The sequence below is a fragment of the Temnothorax longispinosus genome, chromosome 7, assembly GCF_030848805.1.
Source record: "Temnothorax longispinosus isolate EJ_2023e chromosome 7, Tlon_JGU_v1, whole genome shotgun sequence".
In the NCBI taxonomy this organism is placed as follows: domain Eukaryota; kingdom Metazoa; phylum Arthropoda; class Insecta; order Hymenoptera; family Formicidae; genus Temnothorax; species Temnothorax longispinosus.
In genome coordinates, this window is record NC_092364.1 from 16701839 (window position 1) to 16728230 (window position 26392).

The 26392-nt window shown below is 41.1% G+C and overlaps 1 protein-coding gene across 3 annotated transcripts in view; it reads right to left on the reverse strand.

Annotated features, from left to right (window-relative positions):
• Window positions 1-55: 55 nt before the first annotated feature.
• Window positions 56-26392, reverse strand: part of Shrm (shroom) — a 116498-nt gene continuing 90161 nt past the window's right edge. The window contains exons 8-13 of one of the 3 annotated variants that reach the window (XM_071784706.1): window positions 8627-9218; window positions 7250-8243; window positions 6475-6622; window positions 4031-4244; window positions 3342-3608; window positions 56-2957 (exon numbers count right to left, since the gene is read on the reverse strand). In XM_071784706.1, coding sequence (XP_071640807.1) covers window positions 2706-2957; window positions 3342-3608; window positions 4031-4244; window positions 6475-6622; window positions 7250-8243; window positions 8627-9218 — 2467 coding nt within the window. In that variant the 3' untranslated portion in view covers window positions 56-2705. Of the gene's footprint in view, window positions 2958-3341; window positions 3609-4030; window positions 4245-6474; window positions 6623-7249; window positions 8250-8626; window positions 9219-26392 lie in introns of all 3 variants that reach the window. The other 2 variants (XM_071784705.1, XM_071784703.1) reach the window with 2 other exon arrangements.

The following is a 26392-nucleotide window of genomic DNA, read 5'->3' on the forward strand; positions in this document are numbered from 1 at the left end:
CTTAATAACATAACAAAGCTTAAGAGCATGGTAAGTTATTATAAAGAAATAGTCATTTCGTTTGAATTTCAACATGTTATTTATTGCAAGCGAGCTTGAGAAATGTAATTATCGTAATGATGATTTCGTAATACATCTGTATGGGATAATATTGTCAGATTAACAACGACCTAGCGTTGTCGCTTACAGGTGACACGCGAATGTGTATGTGTAATTATTATGTTGCCTTTGCATCACGTAAAATTATATGTAGTAATATGTACACAGCGAGAACGTTAAATATTAATGTCTTTAGCTATAGTGATAGCTTACGAATAAATGGAACGTTTCTTCTCGTAAAAAATAGATATCCAGAGCACCATGTTTCGATTAATTTGTTATGTACAACAGCTGCGCCTTATTCATGGCGGGGGATGAGTACAGATGGTAGTCGCATTCGATGACATCGTTGCCGCCGCGTGATGTTTTGCTGCTCGCAAACATATTGTAATACGGTGGCTGCTACTCTTTCGATTAACGGCAAGATTGCAGTACCCGCCGCAGCCGATTCGCGAACATCGAGAAATAAACGAGGAACAGAAACTGACTAATAAACGCCGCAAAATTTTATGCCCTGTACTCAGTCTTTCTCATGCGCAATCATTATCGTCGCGGCCGTCTAGGTCCGGATTTGTGACACGCTATCTCTGGCGCCGTGCTGTCTGTCTCGCCGTGACGAGTTATATGTCGTCTGAGATCAAGCGCGTTCGCGTCACGAAGAAAGTTTGTATTTATAATAGAACGAAATCGAATATTTCTTTTTCGTAGAGGTGCGGTTTGGATGGATTCCGTCTCGAAATCCATGGGTCCTCAGTAAGTGTCTCATTACCGAGCCCAAAGATTCTCGGAGGTCCAGTGTAATTTCACTTGTAGTCTCTTCTCCGCCCTCGATAGAGCGATGAGCGGGGAGGAAGTATTAATCGGTATTGAAAAAAACGCGTAATTTACAAACGAGAATGTAAAACGAGACAGAGAGAAAAAAAGAGCAAAATGGGAATTTGTTTGACTGTGGCATAAAATTTCTCGCTGGACCACCATGGAGGCTCGAATACGACGCGCGGTCCCGCGATACTTTCGAGACTCCTTGGTGGGATCGTATAGAGTAAATAAGATCACAAGCGTCATAGAGGCCCACGAGGGCCCCCGGGGGGTTAGAATAATACGTAAAAATAGTATTCGTTTATGTGTACCGTGTATATGTATGTATGTATGTATGTATGTACGTGTATATATGGTATATGTGTGTCGGAGTATGAACACACACACATATGCACTTACAATATATTTATTATTATATACACATAAAACGTCGCTTCGGTTGCCTGCATCGTTTAGTTGCTTAGACGCCGCGCAGTTGTTTAGACAGAACGTAAACTCCCCTTACCTCTTATATCACTTGTCGTATCGTATATAAGAAGGCACCACGAGTAATTTTAGATCGAGAAAATTTACGATGAATTAACGTAACTAACATAACGTGCATTCTCGAATCTTCAGCATCTTTTGCTCTGCGTTTTTTAAACAAAGGGCTCTCTAAACATGTGAGAAATTGTTAGCATTTTCGAACGTCCATTGGTTGCATACGTACGGGCAAATATCGCACCGGATTTACACTGCACGGCGTTACCGATGCATTTCTAAAGACAATTCGCGTACGAAAATACACACACACTTACATATATCCATATAATATAGATATATTTAGAAATATATTAAAATTTTGATTTCAATAATTTTCAAATACGTTCTACGCAAAATTATTATTAGCGTCGATCGGTACACAAAAATAATACATACATATATATAGATATGATTTACATATATATGTATCACTAGCCGTATTACTTATTACGCAACGTTAACGTTCTCAATCGACCGTTTTCATCTTTCGTTTACGCACGTTCTGGCTTTTCTTATTCAGGACTGCGCATTGTTCCTGGTATATATATTTACAAATGCATTTCTGTAATTAATGACAATCGTGTTAGCGCGTAATTATAATTTTTCTCAAAAAGAAATTTGAGAAATAATCTTTACTCTTTGTAGCGCCTTGTAATTGTTTTCGGCATGATGTATAAGCATGATGATAGGTTTCACATAATGTATAAGCGATATACTATTTTCTTTCTGTGGATTACCGGGGAAACACAACAAAATCGATGCAAGCTTAACAAAGACTAGGCACTTCAGATTTCGGGATCACACTTGGATCGTGATAACATCAAGATCACATCATTATCTTTTATTTCATGTGCAAAGAAAATTTAATGCATTAAATTTCCACATTATCATGCATTAAATTACTTTGCATCTTTGTATTGTTGTCTCAAAGATATTTATTTGTACGGAATGTTTTTTAATTAAATTTTCAAAAATATTTAATTAATCGCAATTAATTCTTACAGTAATTTTTTAAAAAATTTGTAAAAAAGTAACTTTTGTATTGTTTTAAGCTACAAAATTGATTCATTTGGGATACAAGATGTACACATTTCTTTCTATATTTATTTCTCTTTTGTGTGTCCCCGTAACTTTTCACCCCTATTAACTTATATTTTCGAGTCAGCTGACTCATTATGCAGAACACCATTGTTCACGCCTGGAAATGCACGGTTATTTACGAATCGATTTCATAATAACTTAGCATGCTAAGTCCCTCGTTACGACTAGTCAATTGCCTCTTTCAACGCAGCTAATTGTTCCTCGCCAAGCTTCACCTTGTCCTGTATCTCGCGACCGTCCACTATCAGCTTCGCTTTCATGTTGATAAAATGCTGGTAGTCAGCAAATTCCTCTTCATTCAGGTACTTTGCTAGGATCGCCGACATATTCACGCTACGTTTATCGATGTTATTCTTCAGAATCTTCGCTTCTTCTAATTGATCCATTAGCTTATCTCGTTTGCTCTCTAAAATTTTCTGCACAGAATAATAAAATTGATATAAATAAAAATTTATAATTGTGTATGTATATGTTGTTGCGAAAAAATGCAATGCTTAAAAATTTACACATATAAAAATTAATATAAATATAATTATCTATAACGGACAGATAAGCACTTTGGATAACTATTAAATATTAAAAAAAAAACCGTTATTGCTCGTGACTAAAATTATGCATTTGTTTTTTATTGCATTTTTTTGTACACAATAATTTGATTTAGCGTATGATCTATTATTATAAAGTATTTATTCGATAATTTTGGATTGCGATATATTATATCCCATGTATAATTACTTTTAATTGGCGATGGAAGAGCGTTCGCACCAAGCATGCAAGAAAACAAGAAGTTTCATACTTACTCTCTCCGCATGGTCGGCCGGCATGCCATAAAGGGCGTTCTCAGCGCGAGCCAACCTGCCGCTGAGGCCGAGAAGAAGGCTCGTAATCTTGCCGACTTCCTCTACGTGATTCCGATACTTGGACGCTTCCGGCGGGCGAGCCACAGCGGAAACGCGAGCGGCGACTCGCGCACCCAGAGTCTCGTTCACCTCACCTTCCTCCCTTACGGCCTCCTGCTCGCTCCTGAGAACCACCAGCTTCCTGTCGAGGCGCATCATCAACTCCTCCTGAAAAAATCATCCATAGTTCTAGAATACCTACACGCATGAGTCGATACGACGCTATGAGAACGCTCGTAATTTTTACTGCGAGATTCGACAGACCAAGAAAACACGGGAATATCTAATAGGCGAGGTAATGATTTGCTATATGAACAACTAGTTAGGTAACAGTCCGGCCTTAAAGATATATGATAAGTAGAAATTCCAAAGCGCGGTAATTACATTTTACATAAGGCTCAGATTGTACTCGGAGGCTCGATAGAAACGATACTTATTATCGTTTTATCTCCGCGTAATCATTATTGCCCCACTGCCTAGGAGCCCCGCGACCGCATACCGATCAAATTTAGTCGCGGGCAACCGTATAGAGTTAATTATAGCACATCCGACGAGCGCGTTTAATTATGCTCCGGTTTGTGGAGTAGTACCTTTTTCTGCCTAAGGTCAAGGCTGTTCGTTGGTACAACCGCCGGCGCATCCTCTTGATGTGTTAATCCCTCCGCGTCCCTGGCGTCTCGCGAGTATCTCGTCAGGAACCTCGCCTTTCCCTCGGATGTCGTGAAATAAGCCGAGGTGAGGGACAGGGGGCTGGTAGAATCGGCTGACAGTGGCGTGACGGGAGCTGAGGGTATCGTTTCGTGTCTGAAAAGAATTTATTACGATGATTACACCTCCGGTTGGTTAATGCGGACTATACCGGACCCGTCCTCCTCTCTATCTCTCTTGCAGTATTTATGCAGAGATATTCCTATAATTGTCATCATTGCGAGAGGGCAGCGAATTGCGTCAATGAACGTGAGTCACGATTGAATTAATCCTCCACTGTTTCCGAGGCGAGGCAGGGAAAAGCAGAATGATTTGCGAGTGGATGCAGAGGAATACTTTGCGGCGTAGAATTCGCGGTTTATTTTCGTAATCGACATCCGTGATGAGTAACAAAGTCATACACGTGATGCTGGATTCTCAAGTTTATAGATGGGAAATGCTCAATAAGTAATCCATAAGCCGGCCGAGATTGTTATCAGTTAAACGACAGCATGCGCGATCCTGTACATCTAGGTGAGTTCTATAAAAGAGGAGAAAGTGATAAAGGAAAGCGAGTTGTATCGAACCGCACATTTATTTAAAAAAAGTTGTTCAATTGTGCGATTTGCTGAGAGTTACGGTTCGAGATCAGTTAAAAACGAAATACCACGGTTAAGAAGCGGAAGTGGATTCCGCTTCTTGTAATTATCTCTTCAATCATTATTTTACATGTGTATATCGGATACGTCCGTACGAAATTGTCACGATTTTACTGCTATCTAAAATTGCTTTCGAAAGTGCCGATTTTTCTTTCTTTTCGCCGTAAAATATGGTAGAAAGTTCGCGCGTATCGGCTAAAACTAATTTAACGTAACACGTCGGTCTCTCCCTCGGTGATTTTCGGCCGGCTCTTAAATTCATCGGCGGAGATTTTACCGCGTCCTTGAGCACACTTCGTTCTTACGTGAAATTTTTTAATTTACACGTTGTTATGTAGCCCACGAATTTTCGACGCCACTTAACACCGCGACCGCTTTAGCGTCCGGAGGAAACAAAAACGAGAAGTTGTATATACTTTTCTGGAGGGCCCATTTCCATTTCCCGTTTCGACTTGTTGCAAGCACGCCGAGCACTTTGTTAGTACGATGCGTCACTTTCAGCCATATGTTGGAGACTGGCAAATAATATGATGCGTAGAGAACAAGTACTGAGTAGTAGTGCTTGACAATATCATTTATGGCGGATTACGTAACAGCCTCGGTTCTTTGGCACTTTCTCTTCGAGCACGGAGGAAGTATTGTCCGCGTGAGTGCGCAAGATAGACCGGATCGACGAAAAAGGGAAGAGTCGTAACGTCATAAAAAATAAAGAACAATAGACAGTAACCGTGAAACGCAAATGGTTGCGATAGTACGAATATATCGAAAAACCTAACGATAACTATAAATTCTGAATACATGAGATGTTCCAATATTTTGCAATGCGATGTGCGTAAGACGTCTGAGTCGACAAAGAAAAAAGCGGAAGCAAGAATAAAAGGGGCAACGTTACAAAGTAAAGAAAAAACCATCTGCACTTGCTTGTTTGTACAAGTTTGTACAAGACATTCCCGACCGCTGCTGCTGGATTTGTTAAATTCCATTTTATCATCAAACAACAATTCCAATCCAGACGGCAAGTTCATTAATGACGTCCGTTAAGAATTTCGCCGTCTACATAAACGTTGCTCGTCGAATAATAAAGAATCCCTACACTGACGTCGGGCTAAACGAGATATTTTCGGACACGTGCCGCCTTCTTTTCGCACGAAATATCGTGTGAAACGGCGGCACACGATACATCTGGCGTCCTTCCAAAAAGATCCACGCAGGTTTATTTAACCTGCCAGTAGCGACCACACAGAGCGCGAGTGTGCGATTGGAGAAATTTAAAACGACAGTCGACAAAATTGAGCAAAAAGAAACTTCTACTTGTTTATTAAAATTATACGCCTCCTAGACGTGCGCGTCGACCAATTAAGTCGAGTAAAGAGAATCGCGAATTTGCACTTGTAATGAACGCCTTCGGATTCCGAGGCATTCAAGTTGATTAATAGCACGTAATCCAATGCTCGCGAGCACGTGAAAACTATCAATTATCGCGTTTGGTCTATATTTATGCTGTCTTATCTGCTTCGCCCGTAACAACAATCTTATACTGACCCTTGCCGATGCGGCCGGATGAAGACAACGCGCGTGATATCGGCGCGGCGTGAGCTGCCTCATAAATATGCTTTAATTAAGTGAACTTCAGCCGAAAAAAAAGAAAAAGAAGAAGAAAAAAGGAGAGGAGAATAAGAAGAGCTCACTTTTTATCGTCCACGTCCGCGTCCTCGCTGCAGGAGGCCGTTGACTCTTCCAAGGAGAGCCGTCGTCTTGTTCGTGGCTGCAAGGTCGCCTCCACCCTGAACAGGCCGGAAACGTAGTCGGTGGGTTTCTTGTGCTCCGGCGCTGGAACTGATAAGAAGCAAAAAAAAAGGGACATCATCAGGCGTTCTCGGTACGCGCGTTTCCCTCCTCGCACACTTCGTTTCACGCTCCAGGGATCTCCGCGTTCTTATGGAAGCCATAATGCGACAAGGGATTGCATCGAATATCGCGACGGCGCGGCGCGCGGTGACGGCATATAATTGAATAAGGCAGTGTCGTGTCGTTGATTAAATTAGCGCTTATTAAAACAGAGGGTTATTGCCCTCGAATGCTTGACTCTACCATGTTACGGATGGTAATTGCGCGCGCGTGCTCGCGAGTGTACGTACATTATCCGCACATTCGAGCGAGGCTAACGTACGCGTGTACGTAAAATAAGCGTGCGACAGCGTAAGTGTAACGGCGACTGGACAGATCGTATATATATATGTATATATATATATATATATATATATATATATATATGTCAGCGTGAGTTCTCTGCGTTAGCGAACGCCGTTTAAAAATTGAATAACGTATCTAATTGAATCAATTCCATTGGCGTGAGTTAATGGTGGACGTGGAACAAATAATAAAATCGTCGGATGAACGGTGCTCTTCAAAAACCATTACTCACGCAATTGAAACGGAACGATGAAGATAAAGAATACTCACCGAGTATGGGCACCAGTTTGTCGTTGGGACTGAGTTGACTGGCTAAATCCTTGCTGAGCTCCTCGCACTCGATCTCCTCCGGTAATTTCTTCCTAGATTCCGGAAGCGACCGTTGAGTTTTGCCCGAGAAATCTTGCTCCGTATCCTCCAAGATATCGGTTTGCGAGGCGGCGTCGCTGGTGGCCGCGTTCACCCGAAGCACGACCTCGGTACGTTGTACCAACGTCAATCCTTCTATGCCTGGCTGGGGCGACACGCAGAGCGACGATCTGGGAGACGACTTGTCCTCCTCGACCGGCGAATTTCTCGGTGAGGAGGAAGAGGATGTTTTGGAGACGCTTGAGATCGAAGACGTGGACGATCTGCCGCCAGTCCTAAATTTCGAAGATGAAAGTCTCTCGATTCGCGATTCCGTGTCGCTCGTTTGACTCAGTCGGCTCGGCGAGTTGGATCTGTTCCAGGAACCTGTATTATCCGTTTGCGTCGGGCTGGAGACTTTTCTGTTAGAGGCATATTCTATCCGAGCTTCGTTCCGCGTGAGAGAGTCGAGAGAACTCTTGGGAGACGATCTGGATAGCAAAACTCGAGGCGATACGCGAGCGTCTATCGATCTTCCTGAGGAAGAGGTGCTCGAGCAACTTCCGGATCGTCTCGGGACAGCTCCTCGTGGAGTTGTAGTCTCGACACTGTTCGGTGATCTCGGCGGTGAACTCGTTGGTGGTGGTGGCCTGTCGGAAAAGATGGTAGCTTCTATCGAGTTCTGCGTTTCGTGTCTTCTGGCCCAGCCATTATCGTAACTCGTAGCGACTGACGACGTTGTCGTGCTAATAGAATACGTGGATATCGTGCTGTTTGATGTTGACACACCACTCATCCTCTTCTCATTACGGCGATTTAGTAATTCGATATTCTGCGAGGTCATCTCGATCGTAGCGCTTCTCTCGCGGAAGAAGTCATCGCCGGCGATTGGAAGCGGACCGCTGATTTCTCGTAGCTGCTTCTGGAAGTAAACGTCCGAGACTCTTGATTATTTCGCGGAAAGTCCGGAAACGACAATACGGCACAATGAATAAAATAAAAGTGAATAAAATATTAAAATATTTTAAAGTTTAAAGAACGTAATCGTTTGAAGCACGTAAACTGAAGAAACTGGAGAATGTTAAATTATCAGAATAATGATAACGAAGTAAACGCCGAAGTGCGTAGCACGTTATGCGAGCTCGGCAAGAAATTGAATGCTAGAGATGTGTAAATTGAATTCGCGCGTCCTTGACACCGCTATATTTACAAGTTGCAAAAATAGGTAGACCGTTGAGATGCGAAAAACACGTAAATATCGCTATTACGTGAAGGTAATCTGTCCGAAGATAATCTCACCTCTCTATTTTGAGGTAGGGGCTCGCAGCTCGCTGCCAACTTCCGACGTTCTCGCTCTAGCTGCCTGTTCCTGTCATTAAGGACCTCCACGCTTTGCGGCGATAGTCTTTCCCTGCGCTGCTCGTAGTCGTGTCTCTTGTCCGGATGCCTCTTTTCTTGATAATGATGATGATGATGTTGATGCCGGTCCTCGAGGTTGTCGTTGTTGTTATTTTCGTTAGTACGAGACCTTACGTCGCTGATCTGGAGCTTTTTGTTGAGATCGTGCGAGAGTTTACTGACCACCTCTGTCGAATGTTGCTGCTGTTGCTGGGAACACCTCTCCTCCAATCGATGATGAAGAGCGTCCACGCTGTATGACTTGGAGAGATCAGAATGTTGCTGCTGATGATGATTATTGTGATGGTGATGATGCTGTTGCTGTAGTGGATGATGCGGGGTGACACGTAAAAGTACGGGATCATCGTGATCCCTAGGAGGCGACCAATCGTCCATTCGTGAGGTTGGCGACATGGTTCTTTTGTAGCTGCCCTCGCTATCGGGAGCACCACGCTCTCGTCTGTAGGCCAAATAGGAAGCCTTAGACTGGCTTCTGAAATAAAAAAAAAGCATTTTTACATGATGCAATGAGCTGCGCGCGCAATTATAATCAACGATAATGTCGCAAGGAAAAAAATAAAAATATCTTATCTGTTTTGATAAGATATTATGCCGAAAAAAATATGAGTATATATATAGTATATTTGTCGAATTCTCGGATCTGTCAATACATAAATTTATCTAATTCTGATAAATTAATTCTTGGAAAGATTTATTAATTTCCGTATTTATGTTCGCTTTTTATTTTATCGCAATTCAAAATGCGCCGACGCGTTTTGTTGCGATGGTATTTTTATAACTAATTCTCATGCACAGCTGCATCAAGTAGAAACGTATCCAAGGAAAGCAGACACGTGTATACATGTCACGTGGATGTTAAATGGATGTCACGTACATCTAAATCTTCTTTAATATGTTAGACGTGATAAATTGAATCGAGTAAAGCTATTTATAGTATATATTTCCAGAATACTAATTCTTAGGTTGAATTAGTAATTCCAGATAAAATGTTACATCAATCGCTAATAAAATATTAAATAAGAGATATTTTAAGCATTCGATGATTGTAATTGCAATACAGCAGATGATTTTCACGACTGTCACGTATCTAACATTTCTATTATAATGATTAACTTAATACAAAGTCTTTTTGTTATAAATAACTTGCGATACAATATACGTAAACGAAGATAAATGAAGAGTAGTGAATGTAGAGACCTAACAAACCACGTAAAAAGAATCTCCGAGAGATATCTCACATAAAATCGCTCTATTGTCCGTATAGATTTGTGCAATTATAGCAACGTATCCTCAATGATTAATTGTGCGGTAACATTGATTAATCGTCGGTCAAAGTCATAAATATGACTACATTTGAAACTCATAGAACTTGGCGGCGATGAAAACAGTTTAATCGAGACCGGATACGGCTACTATTGTGTTACATGAATTTTAATTCCTCAGCATACCTTTACGGTTCTATTAGTTTCTCACGGGCTTCTGTATCTTTCATAAGCAACCGCAAGAATTCTTACCGGAATGCCTTGAAATGGTTGCAATGTTGCGTGGAAGCGTAACTATTCCAATAAGGCATCTTCGCGTTAATCGTGCGATTTAAACGTAATGATGCTTTTTACATAAATATTTAAATATAATATTATTTACATATATCTGTATATAACTCTTCAACACATCGCTTCAGAATCAACTCGTTCATGACTTATACGATTTTCTTCAAGGCACAACAATGTAGTTATAAAATAATATAAAAAATTCTCTCTCTCTCTCTCTCTCTCTCTCTCTCTCTCTCGCAAATCAATTTTCCTGTTCTGTCTTGTGTAAATAGAAGTTATGAGCACGCAAGACGCGATCTACCCTGACGAGCGTTTCGTTCCTGCCCTGGAAGATAGAGATCACCGAAGCGAGACTAACATTTGCGACACTACTGACATTGCTGTATCGTTCCAACGTTTATCATTTTTTGAACACACGATCGAGGGTCCCCTCGACTTAATCCGAAGCATGCGTGTGGCACTGATTTTTTTCTTCTTTAATCGGATCACGACATTGAAATGCCGTCACTGTCGCGATATCGCTCTTACATTCACATTGTGCTCGATTTAAGCCCGTCCATATTTATGACAACGTATGTAACACATAATGTCAGATCCCGTCCATGGGCTTACAAAGTCGTGTCACTAAAACGTCGAAATTATTATTCTTAACGGACAGCTTTAGATGTTCTCGATTTGTTGCTATCTCGATCAAATAAAAAACTAAATGGTAGAATAATCTCCTATAATGATCGTTGCGCACATGCATTAATCTTATTCGATTGAGGCGATGGAAGGGCGACATTTTAAAATTTGCGGCACGGAGGAACTCATTTCTACTCGATCGCCCAACCTCAAAAGCGTCCTGCTTTCATCCTTAAAAGATTGACGTGATGGCTTTTGCGCAAATTGCTCCGGCTTACATTGCTTAAATTTTATTCTTTCTCGTCGCGCATGTCTAAGGGGAATGAAAGTTTTTTTACCGTAACAAAACAGTTAGGAAAGAAAGGCCGAAAGTAAAATTCGCGTCCGAATTCTAATCACGTAGGGAAAATCGAATTCTTTTGCAAAATCGTACATATTTCGTACATATTTATCTAGTACATATTTTCGGCGCAATGAAGAACTAATCTGACACGTGACATTGCGATTTCAATATTCATGAAATGACATACGTATAATTATAATTGAAATCGTAAATTGTAACAAGGGACGCTTTTACAATGTCGAGATAAATATTTTATTAACATTAATAAGGCATTGCAGTTTTTATAATATGCTGTCCATAGAAATGAATATACATTATGTGATTTAATATATTTGCACAGTATGAGTACGATCATACACGAGAGAATGTTTGGATAAAAATTGTTATTATAAATTTTCAATTATGAACGGTTAATGCTATAATTTACCATGATATATCCAAATAAATACAAATATTAATGCGCTGTTATTCGCGCCGTTTCTTTTTTTTTTTTGCGAAATCAATCAAAAAATGTATCTCACAAGTGCTTGCCTCGCCGGATCGTATATATATATCCCGCAATTTTAAGCTGTCGGTAGTAATGAGGCTCATTCGTAAAATAAGTAACGATCCTGTCCGACGAAGAGCAATGAGTAGCGCACGCGAACACGAGGCCTTAAAAGTTACATCGAATAACGCCCATATGTAACCGCGTACACGCACCGAACGCCTTTCGCGATATATGTTTCTCTCTTTTTTTTCGTGGCCGATTGAACACGGAGAGAGATAGTCATCGGTTTAAAGATAAAATGTACAAACAACGAGAAGAAGAAAATAAACGCGCGCCGTGCGTATTGCGAATATTATACTTCGCGACTTTCCCGACAATAAAAATGTACATGTGTCCCTCCGGCACTCCCCTGAGAGTAAAAATCGCCGTGCTCTTCACGATTTTATTATTCCTAGTGGCTGTGTTTGTGATGTCAACGCATAACTAGATAAATACAGCGAGCATCAACAACAAATTTTGCATTGGTGCGTTCGAGTACTGTGACGCAAATGACAAAAATATACTTGCACGCCTAATGATGGCACAGCCGCGGGACAAAACGTTGAATAATTTATTATACTGGGATGAGAGAATACTGGTTGATCAGTAGCCAGTTTACGTACTAGTATATCACGATAATTGATGGCCGGTGTTGTATTCGTCTTAGCACTCCACGCCGTCTCGGCTATCACGCCCCAACGACTTTGTGTACCAGATAAATGGTAAAGTGTTTATCTATACAGTCACCCGGCGTTCTCTGAGAGAACCCGATAAGAAGTTCCCAGCATAACTGTACATTTTAAAAGATAATCTCGCATCTCCAAGTTCTATCGTCTAAAAGTAGATATATTCGCCAAGGTATACCTAAGCGCGATAAGGAGATTTTTCTCTCGATCGTTTGCTATGATTCACAAATAACAGTCATGACTATTTACCTGCACGCTTAAATAGTTTCACGGACATCGCGGTTAAACGAGATTCCGTAACATCGTTCTTCGTTTAGTAATCTCTATAGAAATTTCATATCGGATATATATTTATACCTTCTCCTTTACGGAAATCAATTACACAGCGTGTTGATATACTCACAGAAATATGCGTCAATATTTTATGAAGCTCGATAGGAGTGTTTTCCGTCTGCGATATTGATATGATTCACGCAAGCGTACGGTACGTACAGCGCTGTAACATTTATAGATACGTGCGACGACGTGCATACCGCCACCATAAATAAAATGCCGTACACTTTGTTCGGCATCTTAATTATGCGAATGAATCATGTCGTCGTTTTAATTAAGATCGAGAAACAAGATACGGGGATCTTCCTTTCGGTTTCGTGCATAAAAAGCTCCATAATATTTATAGATTTCTAGGTACGCACCCGACATTCATGTATCACGGTTGCAAACAGAGAATCATGTTCGTTCCTTTGTCCGACAACTTAATTATGCGACGACTGATGTCGTGGGCTTCCGTTGATATTAAGAAACGAGGCGCCGATCTCCCGTCGATCTCGCGAACGAGTATGCACGAGCGTTGCACTGTATGCGCCCCGTAAATACGCGTTCCCGCTCGATAGACTACACAGCGAACATCGATACGTCGATACGGTTGCATGCTCGGTGTCTCGTATTCATTAGAGCAGATCTATGATCGGTAGACACCGATCGGTCGGGAAAGGCGATCGGTCATTACGACACCCCGGTAATTAACTCGAGGCCGAGTTCGACTATGCGCACGTATATAGGTATTCCTGCCCGCCGGTGTACGCGCGCGAATTAACCGCGCGAGAGAAGGAGGAAAAAAGGAGGAAACGCTGTACAAGCTCGTGGCAGTCGTACAATTTACATATTCGGCCGTATTTATACGGCAGCGATAGTTTATTCGCTCGAGCGAATCGTCTCGCACCCCGGCGGAACGAAAGCCAGCCTACCGGGGCCGCGAGCGACGTTCGCTAGTTCGAACTAATTTTATAGAACGCGCATTTATATGTCACGACGTCGAAAGATTACTTATCGGCGACGATAAATTATAAATTCAAACATCTGTTCTGATCGTTCGACTTAAACATTGAAATTAGCAACGCGCCGGAAGAATCAATCGGGGATCTGATATTATCTACGTAATTAGGCGCCACCACGACTAAACTCTGACCGCGTCCAATGGTGCTTGATGTTTAATCATTTTCTTTGTGATTCGAAGATTTGGTAACGCGAACGTCAATTGTAGTATGTTAAATCACTGGGCGAAAGAAAGCTACGACCTATAAAACCGAGGTGTCAGAAGAACTCCAACGCATGATATTTTCCTTCGTTGAACAATTCGCTTTTCATAACTGAAAATCGCACATAGAATAGTATCATTAGACGGTGTGGTATAATCGATCTCACGTGGTCTATTGTTTTCATATGAAATTAGTATTGCACACAACGCGGCAGATGTTATGCAAACACATATCGATATCTGTTAGACTGAATCTCGGGCCGCAGCACACACCTACGCGTGCAACGTATATCTCCATGCAAGCGCGTGGTATTAAGTTTACGTTTCTCAAGCTTATGTCAGGTTTCCGAAAGGCGTGGGACACCGATCTGGGTATGCATTAAAGTGATTAAAGAGTGCGAGAGACAGGAAAAGTTAATTAATCGGCGGAAATGTTCGACGCGACGCGACGGCCGTAGACGCCAGAGGTGAAAGCCAAGCTTGTTCACTGTTTACATTTATTTACAGCACTTCATGATGATACGTCTCTGCAAATAACATTGTTTCTTTCTTCCACGTCGTGGATGTTCCAAACGTGCAATTTTGTTTTTCTGAATTTCCGTGGCGGACGTGACGAAATGGTGGACTACGGAAGACACAAGGCTGACGACGGCTCTTTGGAAGACAAGCAAAAAGACAACGACGCGGCCACGTCTTGTCGTTTTTCTGCTATGGCAGAAATGGAACTTTTCCGCTGAATCTATTATAAGTCCATTAAGCAACGTTTGCAGTAGTAACGGACGCGACTTAGCGCCGATGTCTGACAACGCGCGTCTTTACCTACTGCAAGAACAAGCACGATTTGCGTAAACGCGATGAGCGAAATCTCGTGTCATTCAGTATGTCGGAGTTAACCTTGGCTCACTTGCGATTTCGAAAATCGCTTTGCGGTCTCATGAATAGTATAAAAGCCGATGAAACATGTATACATTATCCATAGACACTGCTAATTTCCTTTAAATGCACAGTTCAAAAGATCGGTGAGAAAACGGTCAGTCGCGTATCTTAAGTAACTTCAGTAGAAGTAAAACGAAAAGTTGAAAAAGCTCTAACGTATATTTTTCTTTGTTAGAAAATTTATTTTTTATCCCTAAAAATCTCATATGCGATAGCACCATTAAATGACGGACACTTTTTTGGAAATATCATAAATATAAAATCCGATATTTTTTCTCGACTTTATCAGATTTGTTCAAATTTCCAGATCTTAGTCTTGCGTGGCACAAGCTACGGTTTTCAACCTCATCTTCGAGGAAACCACTTCTGCGGCCAATGTACCTCCGCCTACTCAACATCGAAGAATGAAGAGTACTGTTATGAGCGGTCGGTAGCTAACCCAACGGATTACTACAAGCAGGAACGGTCAAGTATTTCACCATTTTCCCATGGTACTTAACATGCAGCTATTGTAAATGAATCATGATGGAGCCCACGAACTTTAATATAGTTAAATCCTCCATTGAAACAATATTACGTGACCACTATTGTCTTTTACAGACAAATCGACTCTTGCGAATAGCACCAACGATTATATTATCAGCAATAAAATATTTCTAATACATATTTTGTTTGCGATATTTTAAGATTAGAGTACAAAGCAGCTGCAAATATTTGTGAATATAAAAATATCTTTATTTTATATTCGCAAAAAAGATATTTTACATTTCAAGCGTAATTTCAAGACATAATGACATCTGCCCGCGTGCTTCCTGTTTATACAAGATTCTCATAACCTACTGCACGCGGACAATCTAAATGACAGTTGCCCCCATCGCGAACGTCACTTACGAAATCAGAATGCGTAGTATGAGTAACGTGTGAGAGCGTAAACACCACCTTCATGGGTAGACAGGTGCCTGCCCTCGCGACGGATGAAATTCGGGTCGAGTACTCGATTCCTCAGCCATCCGCGTTTCCTGCCAAGGGAAAACTGGCACTTTGTCGGACAGACAAAACTTTCCTCGCGGTCTAGCGAGGCAAAAAAAACGTGCTGTCGCGCAAGGTGAGCGCGAAAGAATCATCGCGTAACGATCATCTCGATGCAAATGAAAGCGTCGAAACAGATGAGTTACGTTGCCTTTACACACTCTGGTTTAATTTCAATTAAATTACAAATAAACATACTGTATAATATTACTAGGAATAGTATACACGGTACAGACTATATGTGTTACATGATTTATGGGCGGTTAGATAAAAATCGTTAGACATACCGATATTACTGAGAATGAACAGGAGCATAATTCTATTTCTGATATGGATAATAAATGGTCAGAAATGTGTGGCACACTTTAACAGGACGTTTTGTAAGAGAGCGATCTATATCAAACGACTGTCAGCATACTACGAGGAATGACACTCGAGTATTCCTCATCAATATTTGCAAAGTGTTATGCCCGCAGAGGTATGTCACATTTTCAAGGCTTCGCACGTGGAAGCCGTACTTCGTGTTGGAAACCTGTCGCGTCGTCCCCAAGCTTTTACTCTAGAGGTCTAGAATGAGATATGTATGTATATCCAGGACATTTAAGAATAAGATAATTTTCATGTAGCACGAGCATTTAAGTAAAATATCTCGAATACAAAGGACGCTGGTATAAAAAAAATGATTAATAGTTCTTTTTACAGAAAGTTCTCAGAAATTTAGAACTCTCCTCGGATTTAAAAAGATTTATTTTTGTCTGAACATGAAACGGACAATTATAAAACATAATTTTAGGTGTGAAAAAAGATTTCACTAATTCTTTCTGATTATCTGGGCCATACGGATGATAATCGCGCGCGACGCGAAGCGAATAATCGGACCGAGATAACTGCGACCGAAATAAGAGTCGAAAGCGAAACGTGACGTTTTTCGCGCTCCGTTGCGATAAGTTTCATGAAGTTAATCGCCCGAACTTTGTATCATTATTTGGTACACACATATAGTCATTTTTATATTTTTCATGTATAAGTGCCCTTAAATCAGACAGCGAAGAGAAATAATCGTTCCCGAAATTAAGATTGCATTATATTATTGACGTTGATATAAATATCTTCACAAGTGGAAACGCCAGAGTATTGGGCAATAGTAATCAGTTTACATAATAAATGACGCTGTAAAAAGACGATGCATTTGTTACACGTTTCCGCGTTTCGTCTCACAGACAATTCTCATACGGTGAAAGCAATTTGTAACGGTAGCATCTACGTAAGTGAGCAGCGCGAGATCGTTCTGATTTCTATTAAGATTATAATATCAGGAGCTGCTGCTGCACACGCGCGCGAAACATTATCGACGGACGACGATCGAAAACGACATCGTAATATTTCCGAAAATCATCGAATATTATAAAAGGTTTTTAGCAAGAATCGTATGTCGACAAGTGGCGATAAGCATATTTTGCTCAACGTCAGCCCCCTTTGTTCCCGCGAAAAATCGCACGATGATACAAAACGTCGGTGGCGTGGGAAGAGAGGGTCGCTTATCGGTTTATCGTGCCCGCATGGCAGCGGGCTAACGCAAACGTTATCGCGCACACATACGTTTTCGCATGGATAATATATTCCTGATGTGCTCGACTGTTCGCCGCCATCAAGCTCCGTTCACCTGTTTGCTGATTCATAAAAAAATTTAATGAAAGCCACGATTTTGATTAATGTCCGCGCGAAATCAGGTTTCGACACTTTCCTCGAGTGTTTTCTAGTTGCGAATCACCTCGACATTAAGTGAGCTGCATACTCTTATGCAGAGTATTTAATCTTTCATTATCAAAAGATGAGTTTTTCTATCTTTATTTATTATAGAAGCTAATTTCTGACACTAAATAATTACATAAAAGTATTATTATCAAATTATTATTAGTAACAAATATACGCAAGTTACTTATTACAAAAGAGAATTATACAAAATATGTATGTATGTATTTAAATAAGATTTCTATATTATCAATCAGGTAATATTATGCGATATTATGTGATATTATATATTAGATAATATTGATATATTTATCTTTACCAAATATTTTATAAATTAACTAATTCGTTTTTGTAAAACGGAAAAGTATAATTAATTAAGCCGCTGTAAAGCAGCCTGATTAGCTAGGCGGTACATTAACATTACAAAGCGCGCAATTGCCTAGAATAATTGTCGTTATGGAGTCAAACGTTGCGTGACAAACGGCATAGACAAATAAATTTATTAGCCACTTTACATAATTTTATGTCTTTGGAAAATAAACCGTGACGCGATTATGTGACGTGGAAAAACATTTTACGAGCAAGGAATCTGCACAATATTGAAGCACGCCAACCTACTTTCACACTTGGCAACGGGCTGCACTCGGAATGGCAATTTAAAAGCGCTTGTGTAGTGAAGCTCGACTCGGTTGTTCGTACTTCCTCGTATGTTACTTGAACTCCTTGTGCTAATCGTAGTAGGTTAATCTTAAAAAGGACGGAAGAGGCGTTTAGAATAACACGCGGTTAGAATAATACGTGGTAAAACTACGAAAAATGGACGTTACGCTTACAACACATACACGAAGAATTATAGAAGATAATTTATAAACTCGTAAGTAAAAAATAAAACAAAAAGTTGGGAAACAGGAACGAAACCGTAAAACAAATAAAGAGTTTAAATGTGTTATATGAATACGTAAATTATATATAGATTAAATTCACCTATGTAGATTTTATCAATGAATGTCTTTTATTTTAATACGTATGTATTAATATAAAATATTTCTGCAGGAAATCTTGTGGCTTTTTTTGTGAAATATCTTACTTCGATGACGTGATTCTATGAGTACCAGTCGATAACCCGATATAGCAAGTAATCAAACGTGTAGTTACTATCGAAGAAGATATTATCGCGCAAAGACGATATAATGATGACCTTCTTGAAATTAATAGCTTAACTGTATACTCAAACTATGATTTGTATCCATATACAAGATGCTCACTCTCGAAGCCGGTAAACACAGGGATGACGTTCGATATTCTTATTGAACAAGGTGCGAACGACCGTGAAGAGGCAGCTCTCCAGCTTGCGCTACGTGCGCTGTTTAAATAATGCTATTTCATGAATCATGCTCTTCGTGCTCGGTTCTCACCAACCGGCTCGTCAAACGTCAATAACGGACGTAAAAAACGTCAATTAATATGTAATTAATTCCGTAAATGGCGAACGCATTAATCGCATTATCTTACAAATCGCGTACGACGCCAAATATTTTCTCACGGAAGGCTTCTTGTTTTAGGCAACGTTGATTTAATCATGCCGCAAATGGCATGTGAATGACGACACAAAGAATCATGATTTCATTTATAATCGTCGCAGTGTCTTTGCGATTGTTTGCACTTTAAAAAATTTTACAAAACAATGAGTCACACGCCATGCCAAGGCCGCGAGCTGGGATTAAACAATTCATTTTCAAGTTGAAATTACTTGTTTTAATAAACGCAGTTAGAGATGTATACGTCTGTTGTTGATTCGCTTGTTTTCGTTTGATGACAGCTAGTTAAATTACAGAAAATATAACGCAAAAAATTGTATTTTCGTCGTATTATACCTCTTGAAAAAGAAATTCTTGTGAACGTATATATATCTAATTAATCTTTACATATATTGTCCTTGTTTATTATTACGTTCTCGAAATTAGACCTTATAGTCAACAAAACTAAATCGATCACCTCCGTAAAATTTATGCCGTCGTAAAGTGATTTCTTAAGAAGGCGGAAAACGCGTTTAACGCTTTTTAAGTGTCAACGGGGGAGTAACAAACCCGCCTGACGCGTATTCACCTCGCGAATTGCTAGACGGAATCACCCACGCGTATCTGCCTCTGGAGGTGAAACAGCAGGAAACCGTTGCAGCGGGATAGCCATCAAAATGAGACGTTGCTCGACATGCACATCGCGTCGACACCCACCCACCGTCGCGCTACGCTTTACGCGCGGCATGCGAGCGTATTCATGCGTCGCGCGATTTTGACACGATGCTTTAGCGCGACAGTTTTCGGCGGTGCTTTCTATTTCTCGCGCGCGAGCAATCGGGTCGACACACCTGGTCGATTCACGGCGGCCGCGGCGATGACTCAGGAGTGATCTCGCGACGGACTCGGTCTGACACTTCGCGCTTCACGCCAAAAGCCGAAGCGCTCGGCAGAGAAAATCCGACGTTGCCTAGAAGAACGGAGCGTAGAGAATGCGTAGAAAGTATCTGTCACGGGGCAGGGCACGTAGATACGAATCGCCAGGAGGGCCCCGGCAAGAAGTACTCTCATTTTCCACGCTCCGGTGAACGGCGACAAGGTCTCGCGATGGGGTCCGGCCGGGAGATGGAAATCGGCGCGCGCGCGCAGGTCAAGGCGCCAAGACGCCTAGGACAAAGGGTAAGGATAGGGACGGGACTGAACCAGCGGGGTCCGAGGAATGTGATAATAGCGCGGCTAACTAATTGCCCCATGGCAACATACGGAGCCACGAGACACGCGTTAGCGACTTGACGAAACGGCATTCACCGGAAGAACACAGCCGCTCGCTTCGTCTCGACTATATGGTTGCACGTCTTTGCCTGGTATGTCTTTGCTGGTATGAGAACGCTGCATTTCGTTTCTTTAGTCACGTTCGATAATGTACAAGTCTCCTATGTTGTGTGTAAAATAATTATTTCTATTATAAGTTAGCTTAATCAAAACATCAAGAACTGTAATCTTGAAAGATTACAGTTTTCTTAAATTCTTGATTATTTAAAATTATTTTAGTAAAAAAAAAAGAAAGAAAAAAGACTGTCTTGAAATAAGATGCGACTATGAATTCTCTCTATGTTTAATTCCTTGTTCTTCATTCCTCTCATTGTGCCCTAAGAGTTGCAGCCTCCTTCGTCGTAGGGAAATCGGCATCTAAACGAAGATATAGTCGGCAATTTAGTGACCTCGCATACCAGACGTTCCCGCGCTTAAAGCAGTGCGTTCCAGTTTTAGTTTTCTCGCAATTCGTTTTATATATCTCGCGACTTCTGCTTCCAGTTCCATTCCCATGACTGACTTTGTGCATCATGATGCGATGCATGTGCATAACATATGAAATATTATTTGAAGTAGGGTAGAAATCTTATAGGAAGTAAAATATTAATCGAGAAGGAAGAAGGTACACAGCTGCGGCAGCAGATGTTTAATCGTCGTCTGACAACAAGATCGGCTACCAACTACACATTGCGGCAAATGACAACCAATTCAGTAATGCCATTCTGAATACACGATTGTGGCACATCTCTCTCTCTCTCTCTCTCTCTCTCTCTCTCTAAAAAAAAGGAAAGAAACCTCCAATAAAGCTGCGATAAAAATCGCGTAATTTACATAATTATTGTTAACAAATGCTGTCCTTAACAGCGATGGAAGAAGCTGAGTGCATTATATTATAGTACATGATTACGAGCTTAGGTAAGTGAAATAATGGCGGGTTTCGGAGATATGCTGCCTCTTAATTAAGTGCGCAAACTATACCCTTTTATACCGTCTTTGATATTATGTTAATATCAAAAACAGTTCTTATTATCTTAGTCACGGGGCAGAGTCTCGCATTTGTCAGGGCACACAAAGCGTAAACTTGTAGAGCCAGAGCATACAGTATGCGATATCACGTTTAGGATCTGAGTAGATAATAATCTGTTAATGACGTCTGAAAAATTAAAGAAAGAGGAACTATTACATTTCCCTCCTCCAGTGTCGCATCGTGAAATTACGATGTCACTTTGAACCGACAAGCATGAAAACCGCAGCGAGCCTTTCCTGCACGGAATACTATGCCGCGTACTCGTTTCAGAAATTAATGTTGAACTAGATGATGAAGACTAATTGTAAATGATTCTGCCAATCGTGGGAATCCGCGCTGATTACATCGCAGGCGTTCAGGCTGCTTGGAAGATGTAACTGATTAACTCGTGGCCGGTTCGTTATATTAATCATTTCCTTAGAACGACATTCTTTCGAATTAACGACGATTATCCAAAGGAAAACAAAAAAACTTTATATTCGTTCACAATTGCCTCGTTACATGCTTTGGAAAGATTCTGTTCAATTTAATAATTTGAGGTCGAAATTAAAACGATCGGCGTACAGTAAACGACGCGATACGGTCATCGGTAACTGTCATCAAGTTGTTGAGGATCAGAGATCGCACAGGAAGAGAGAAGAATTCGCGAAATGCCAGAGTGTAATGGCTGAATAGATATGCTGATAACGCGACGCGCTCGGTTAAAGGAAGATAACGACGAATAAATGAAATAGAAAAGAGAGTGGAGGAAGGGAGAAGGGAACGGATGGAGGCCGCCACGGATAGAAAAGTAATGAAGCAAAATGTAAAAACGCTAAATGGTGGGAACTAAACAGTCATTTCGGAGCGTCGGAAGACAAAGGATAACGGAAAAGACGATTTGTAAGGTAGCTAATGGAGGCGGTGGAGCGAATATAAAAGAGTCGAAGCGAACACTGCCGGACTAGAAAGAGAATCGGCCGCAGTTAACGGTTGTAATACGAAAGGGCACGCTACCGACTACCTAAGAGACCATTTTGCTTATTGCCTTAAGAGACCCTTGCCTCACAATGCGGCGACATTATACTGGAGCTGTACTCGGAAGCGATCGTTCGCGAAGCGCGGTGTTAGATGTCGATCGTGCGTATACCGGTTGCTCGCGGGCGAGTAACAGATCCGACCGCGGAATAAAATACAAGGATGGCTTCATTCAATACTCAGAAAATGGAAAACAAACCGCCGCGACGAAGCAGCTGCATAATGATGCAATTCACGAGTTGGACGACCCGGATGCGTGCTTCATTTTAATATAAGAAACTGGTGAGATCAATCATTCAGCAGATGGACAATTTTTATTAACGAATCAATCGTGAAATCGTTCAGTGACAGAAGACAGATCGAGGCATCAGCCGATTACACCTTATCGTGCTATTCCTCGAATTCAGATATGAGACTGAAATACTAATTGATTATGGCAGATATTCTCTTTACGACCGGTCGGAATTGCGAAAGAAGATCGGCGGTGTTATATATCGTTGGTGAGGCAGAGAGTGAGATAAAAGGGACGGAAGGAATTTATAAACACATGTAAGTGTCACCGTTGTGAAATCGTCATCGCACTGAATCGACTTCGACTAATTCCGTCTCGTCTAAGAACTCAATTTCACCGGAGTAATTACCGCGTGGCAAATGAATCCTGTCTCCTTCTCCCCCCGTAACATTCCATGGTAATGACGAGGGTACAGGGTGGCGCGAAGAGAAGAGCACTGGCATCGGTTCAGCACACACAAGAGAGACCGAATTCCCAGAAGACGATAGAGGAGAGTCTCCAAACAAAGAGACCCTTGTTCTGTCGCCTACGCGTACGCTACTATACGCGAGAGGAAAATTTTATGGCAAGCACCTTTGACTTACGATAAGGTTCATGGTAACGTGAGCGCATTCTTTGATAAATCAATCAACTAATATTATTAATTTATAGAACTGCATGAAATATGTGGTACACAAATTGATTAAATGTGCATTCTCTATATTACCAATAAACTACTTAAACAAATAATTGTGCTTATAGATTGTTATTATCTATAATATCTTGCAATACTTTAGGTTTAATATAACTGGGAAATCTAAAATAACAGATTAGCCAATTTTGGAAATCTATCTTGATTTTTTATACCATCACAAATATTATTATATTTAACTTCTCTTACATTAAACTATTTAACATAAAATACTTTTATTTATTATAAATTTTTGCAAATGTTACATGAAAAAACGAGAGAATGAGTTGTTGACTAATTATATTTATGTGTATCTGTTTATTACCGTTTATTACTTTAAAGAGAAAATTAGAGTAATAAATTACTTGTGCGAGCATTGAAAAACATGCGATGTTTACAGAAAAGATCGTCTCGCGTGCGATCGACCATTAAAAATAAAAATGCACGCCTGCGTTAATAGCTGGCCCCCAAACCCAAATCCGGGAGCAGTTTTTAAAAAGTCGGTTGCTCGCGCGTAGGCAACGAGATTAATAAGTCGCTATTAATTAATATCAAACAAATGCTCGGTCGAAAATTTTAAAATAACGGGAACTCGCTGCCGTAAAGACACAACTGCCCGTGTGCCGTTATGAAGGCGCACGAAGGCCGTCGTTCACTCCAAAGGACTAATGAATTTCATAATTAATATCATTATAATTAATCGCGGACCCTCATGACGCTCGTCGCTCATCGACGACGATGCCTCCTCGCCACGAGAAGGGATTTAACGCGGTCGGGCTTTTCCGGCACGATCGATCTTGGTCGCCGAATCGATTATCTTCTCTCGCTCGGATCGCTCATCGCGTACGCTTGCTCGGCCATAAATCAAGCGGCAAGTCGTAGGACCCCGTTGAAACGGGGCTCTGGGCCGTAAATCGCGAAACGTCTCCATCGCTCGTCTTCATCGCTCGCCGCGGCCGTCGCGATAATCGATTCGAGCGCAATATCGCGCGGATTCGCCCGTCGCGGTTTTACTACGCGCGTTCCGCAGAGAACTCGCGGAAAAAATTGCCCACCCAGCGATTCCTCGCACTGTGCCGTGCCGTGTTCCTTCCTTCGTAGCGCAAAGCGCGCCCACGCGTTCCGAGGCGGAACGGCAGATGGAATCCTTGAAACGATATCGAATCTATCCGTCTGATCGTCTATTTTGCTTTGTGCACCTGGACGTCTTGCGGTAAGCCGTCACGATGTGGGATCAGATAACGTGATCAGCTAGTTTCGCAACCGTTCCTCCACGTGTCGTCGATAAACCGTTCTTATTGTTGTTGCCTTCACTCATGCGATTGATCGCTCTAATCCGAGTCAGATCACATATATCGGAACGATCGAACCATAAACCAGATTTTATGGGCTAATACATCGTAGATGAGCGTATTGCTAGCGCGTTGAGAGAACACAGGAAATCAAAATTGACAAGCTGCCTGACTGGCATACAGAGGTGCTGTAATAGGCGATTGGCGTTAGTGAATGTAAACGCGTTGGAATATTTATTGGCTACGTCTTATGTGCACCCACTGTAACTTACTTGGCTAGAATGTACGAAGTGGATATTATTTTACGAATAGTCGAATGTATCGGCTTGCATGCGCTTCGAGATATATGCAAAAGTCATAACAAGGTTGTATGCGAATATTTCTCAACATTCCATGTGACGAGGTGAAGTGATCATTTACATGAAATACTTTAGTAATACTAATAGTACGTTAAATTATAATCTTTTAAATATAAACTGATGAATAACGTGAAATCTGCAGAACTTCCATGAATAAAAATGGAACAGTATTTGTATATGTGCACCGAATTTTTATATATTTAAAAAATTAATTTTTTAAGCGTAAATAGAAGAATTGCACAGCAATATACACAGAAGTCTACACAGAAACAAAGTCTAATAAAAACTTATATACTCGTATGTACGCAACAATCTATAATCTTCTTATAAGAATTTCAACTTTCCATTTCAACTTTTTTGTCTTGGTTGAACTGTATAAATAACTTCATCCAAACAAGTTTTCTTCGTTAATGCAATATACTCTCATTTCAAGATTTCCACGTTGAAACTATAAGATACTTTCAAATCAAGAATATTCTGTCTTTCTGTACAAAGCAAACTGATCGTTCCAATAAAATCCTCGGGTCAAAGGTGCGTATATGAGAACTTAGCTTTGACATGACAGAGAAAACTGCATCGAAGGTCTCGAACATCGTTAATGATTGAACAACAATATCGAAAGAACAAGCATCCGTTGGAAGCACTATGTTAAAGCCGCGTAATGAGCCGTCACTCATTTTCTGCGTAGATTATCGTACCGGCTCATTACCCTTCACCCCGGGACCAATCTGAAAGTGTTCGAGTGGCTCGAATATATTTCACAGCTGAGAACTTGATGGCGTTACCTAGCAAACTTCCAGATCGATCTGCGATCGTATCTGACGCCATTAAAGGAGATGTCGTAATGGCGAACGCCAGAAAGGCATCGCGGCGTTCGTCCAAGCGGGTGACTGCGATCACCCGCTGCAGTCTAATTGTTATTAATTAGTACGATCGCCGGTGCTGCTGTTCCTCTCGATTGAGTGAAATTACATCGATAAGCGGCAACCTATTAACCTGCTACAAGGTGAACGTAATTAGAGACCGTGAGCCTCTAATTGAGTGTCTATAGTCTAGGTATACCTAATCGAGCAACGAAGTAAGAGATCACCATTAATATCAGTTGCAGTCGTAACGCTCATAAATACACGTAAACGAAACGGGCCGAGCGACGCAATGGAATGCGGGAT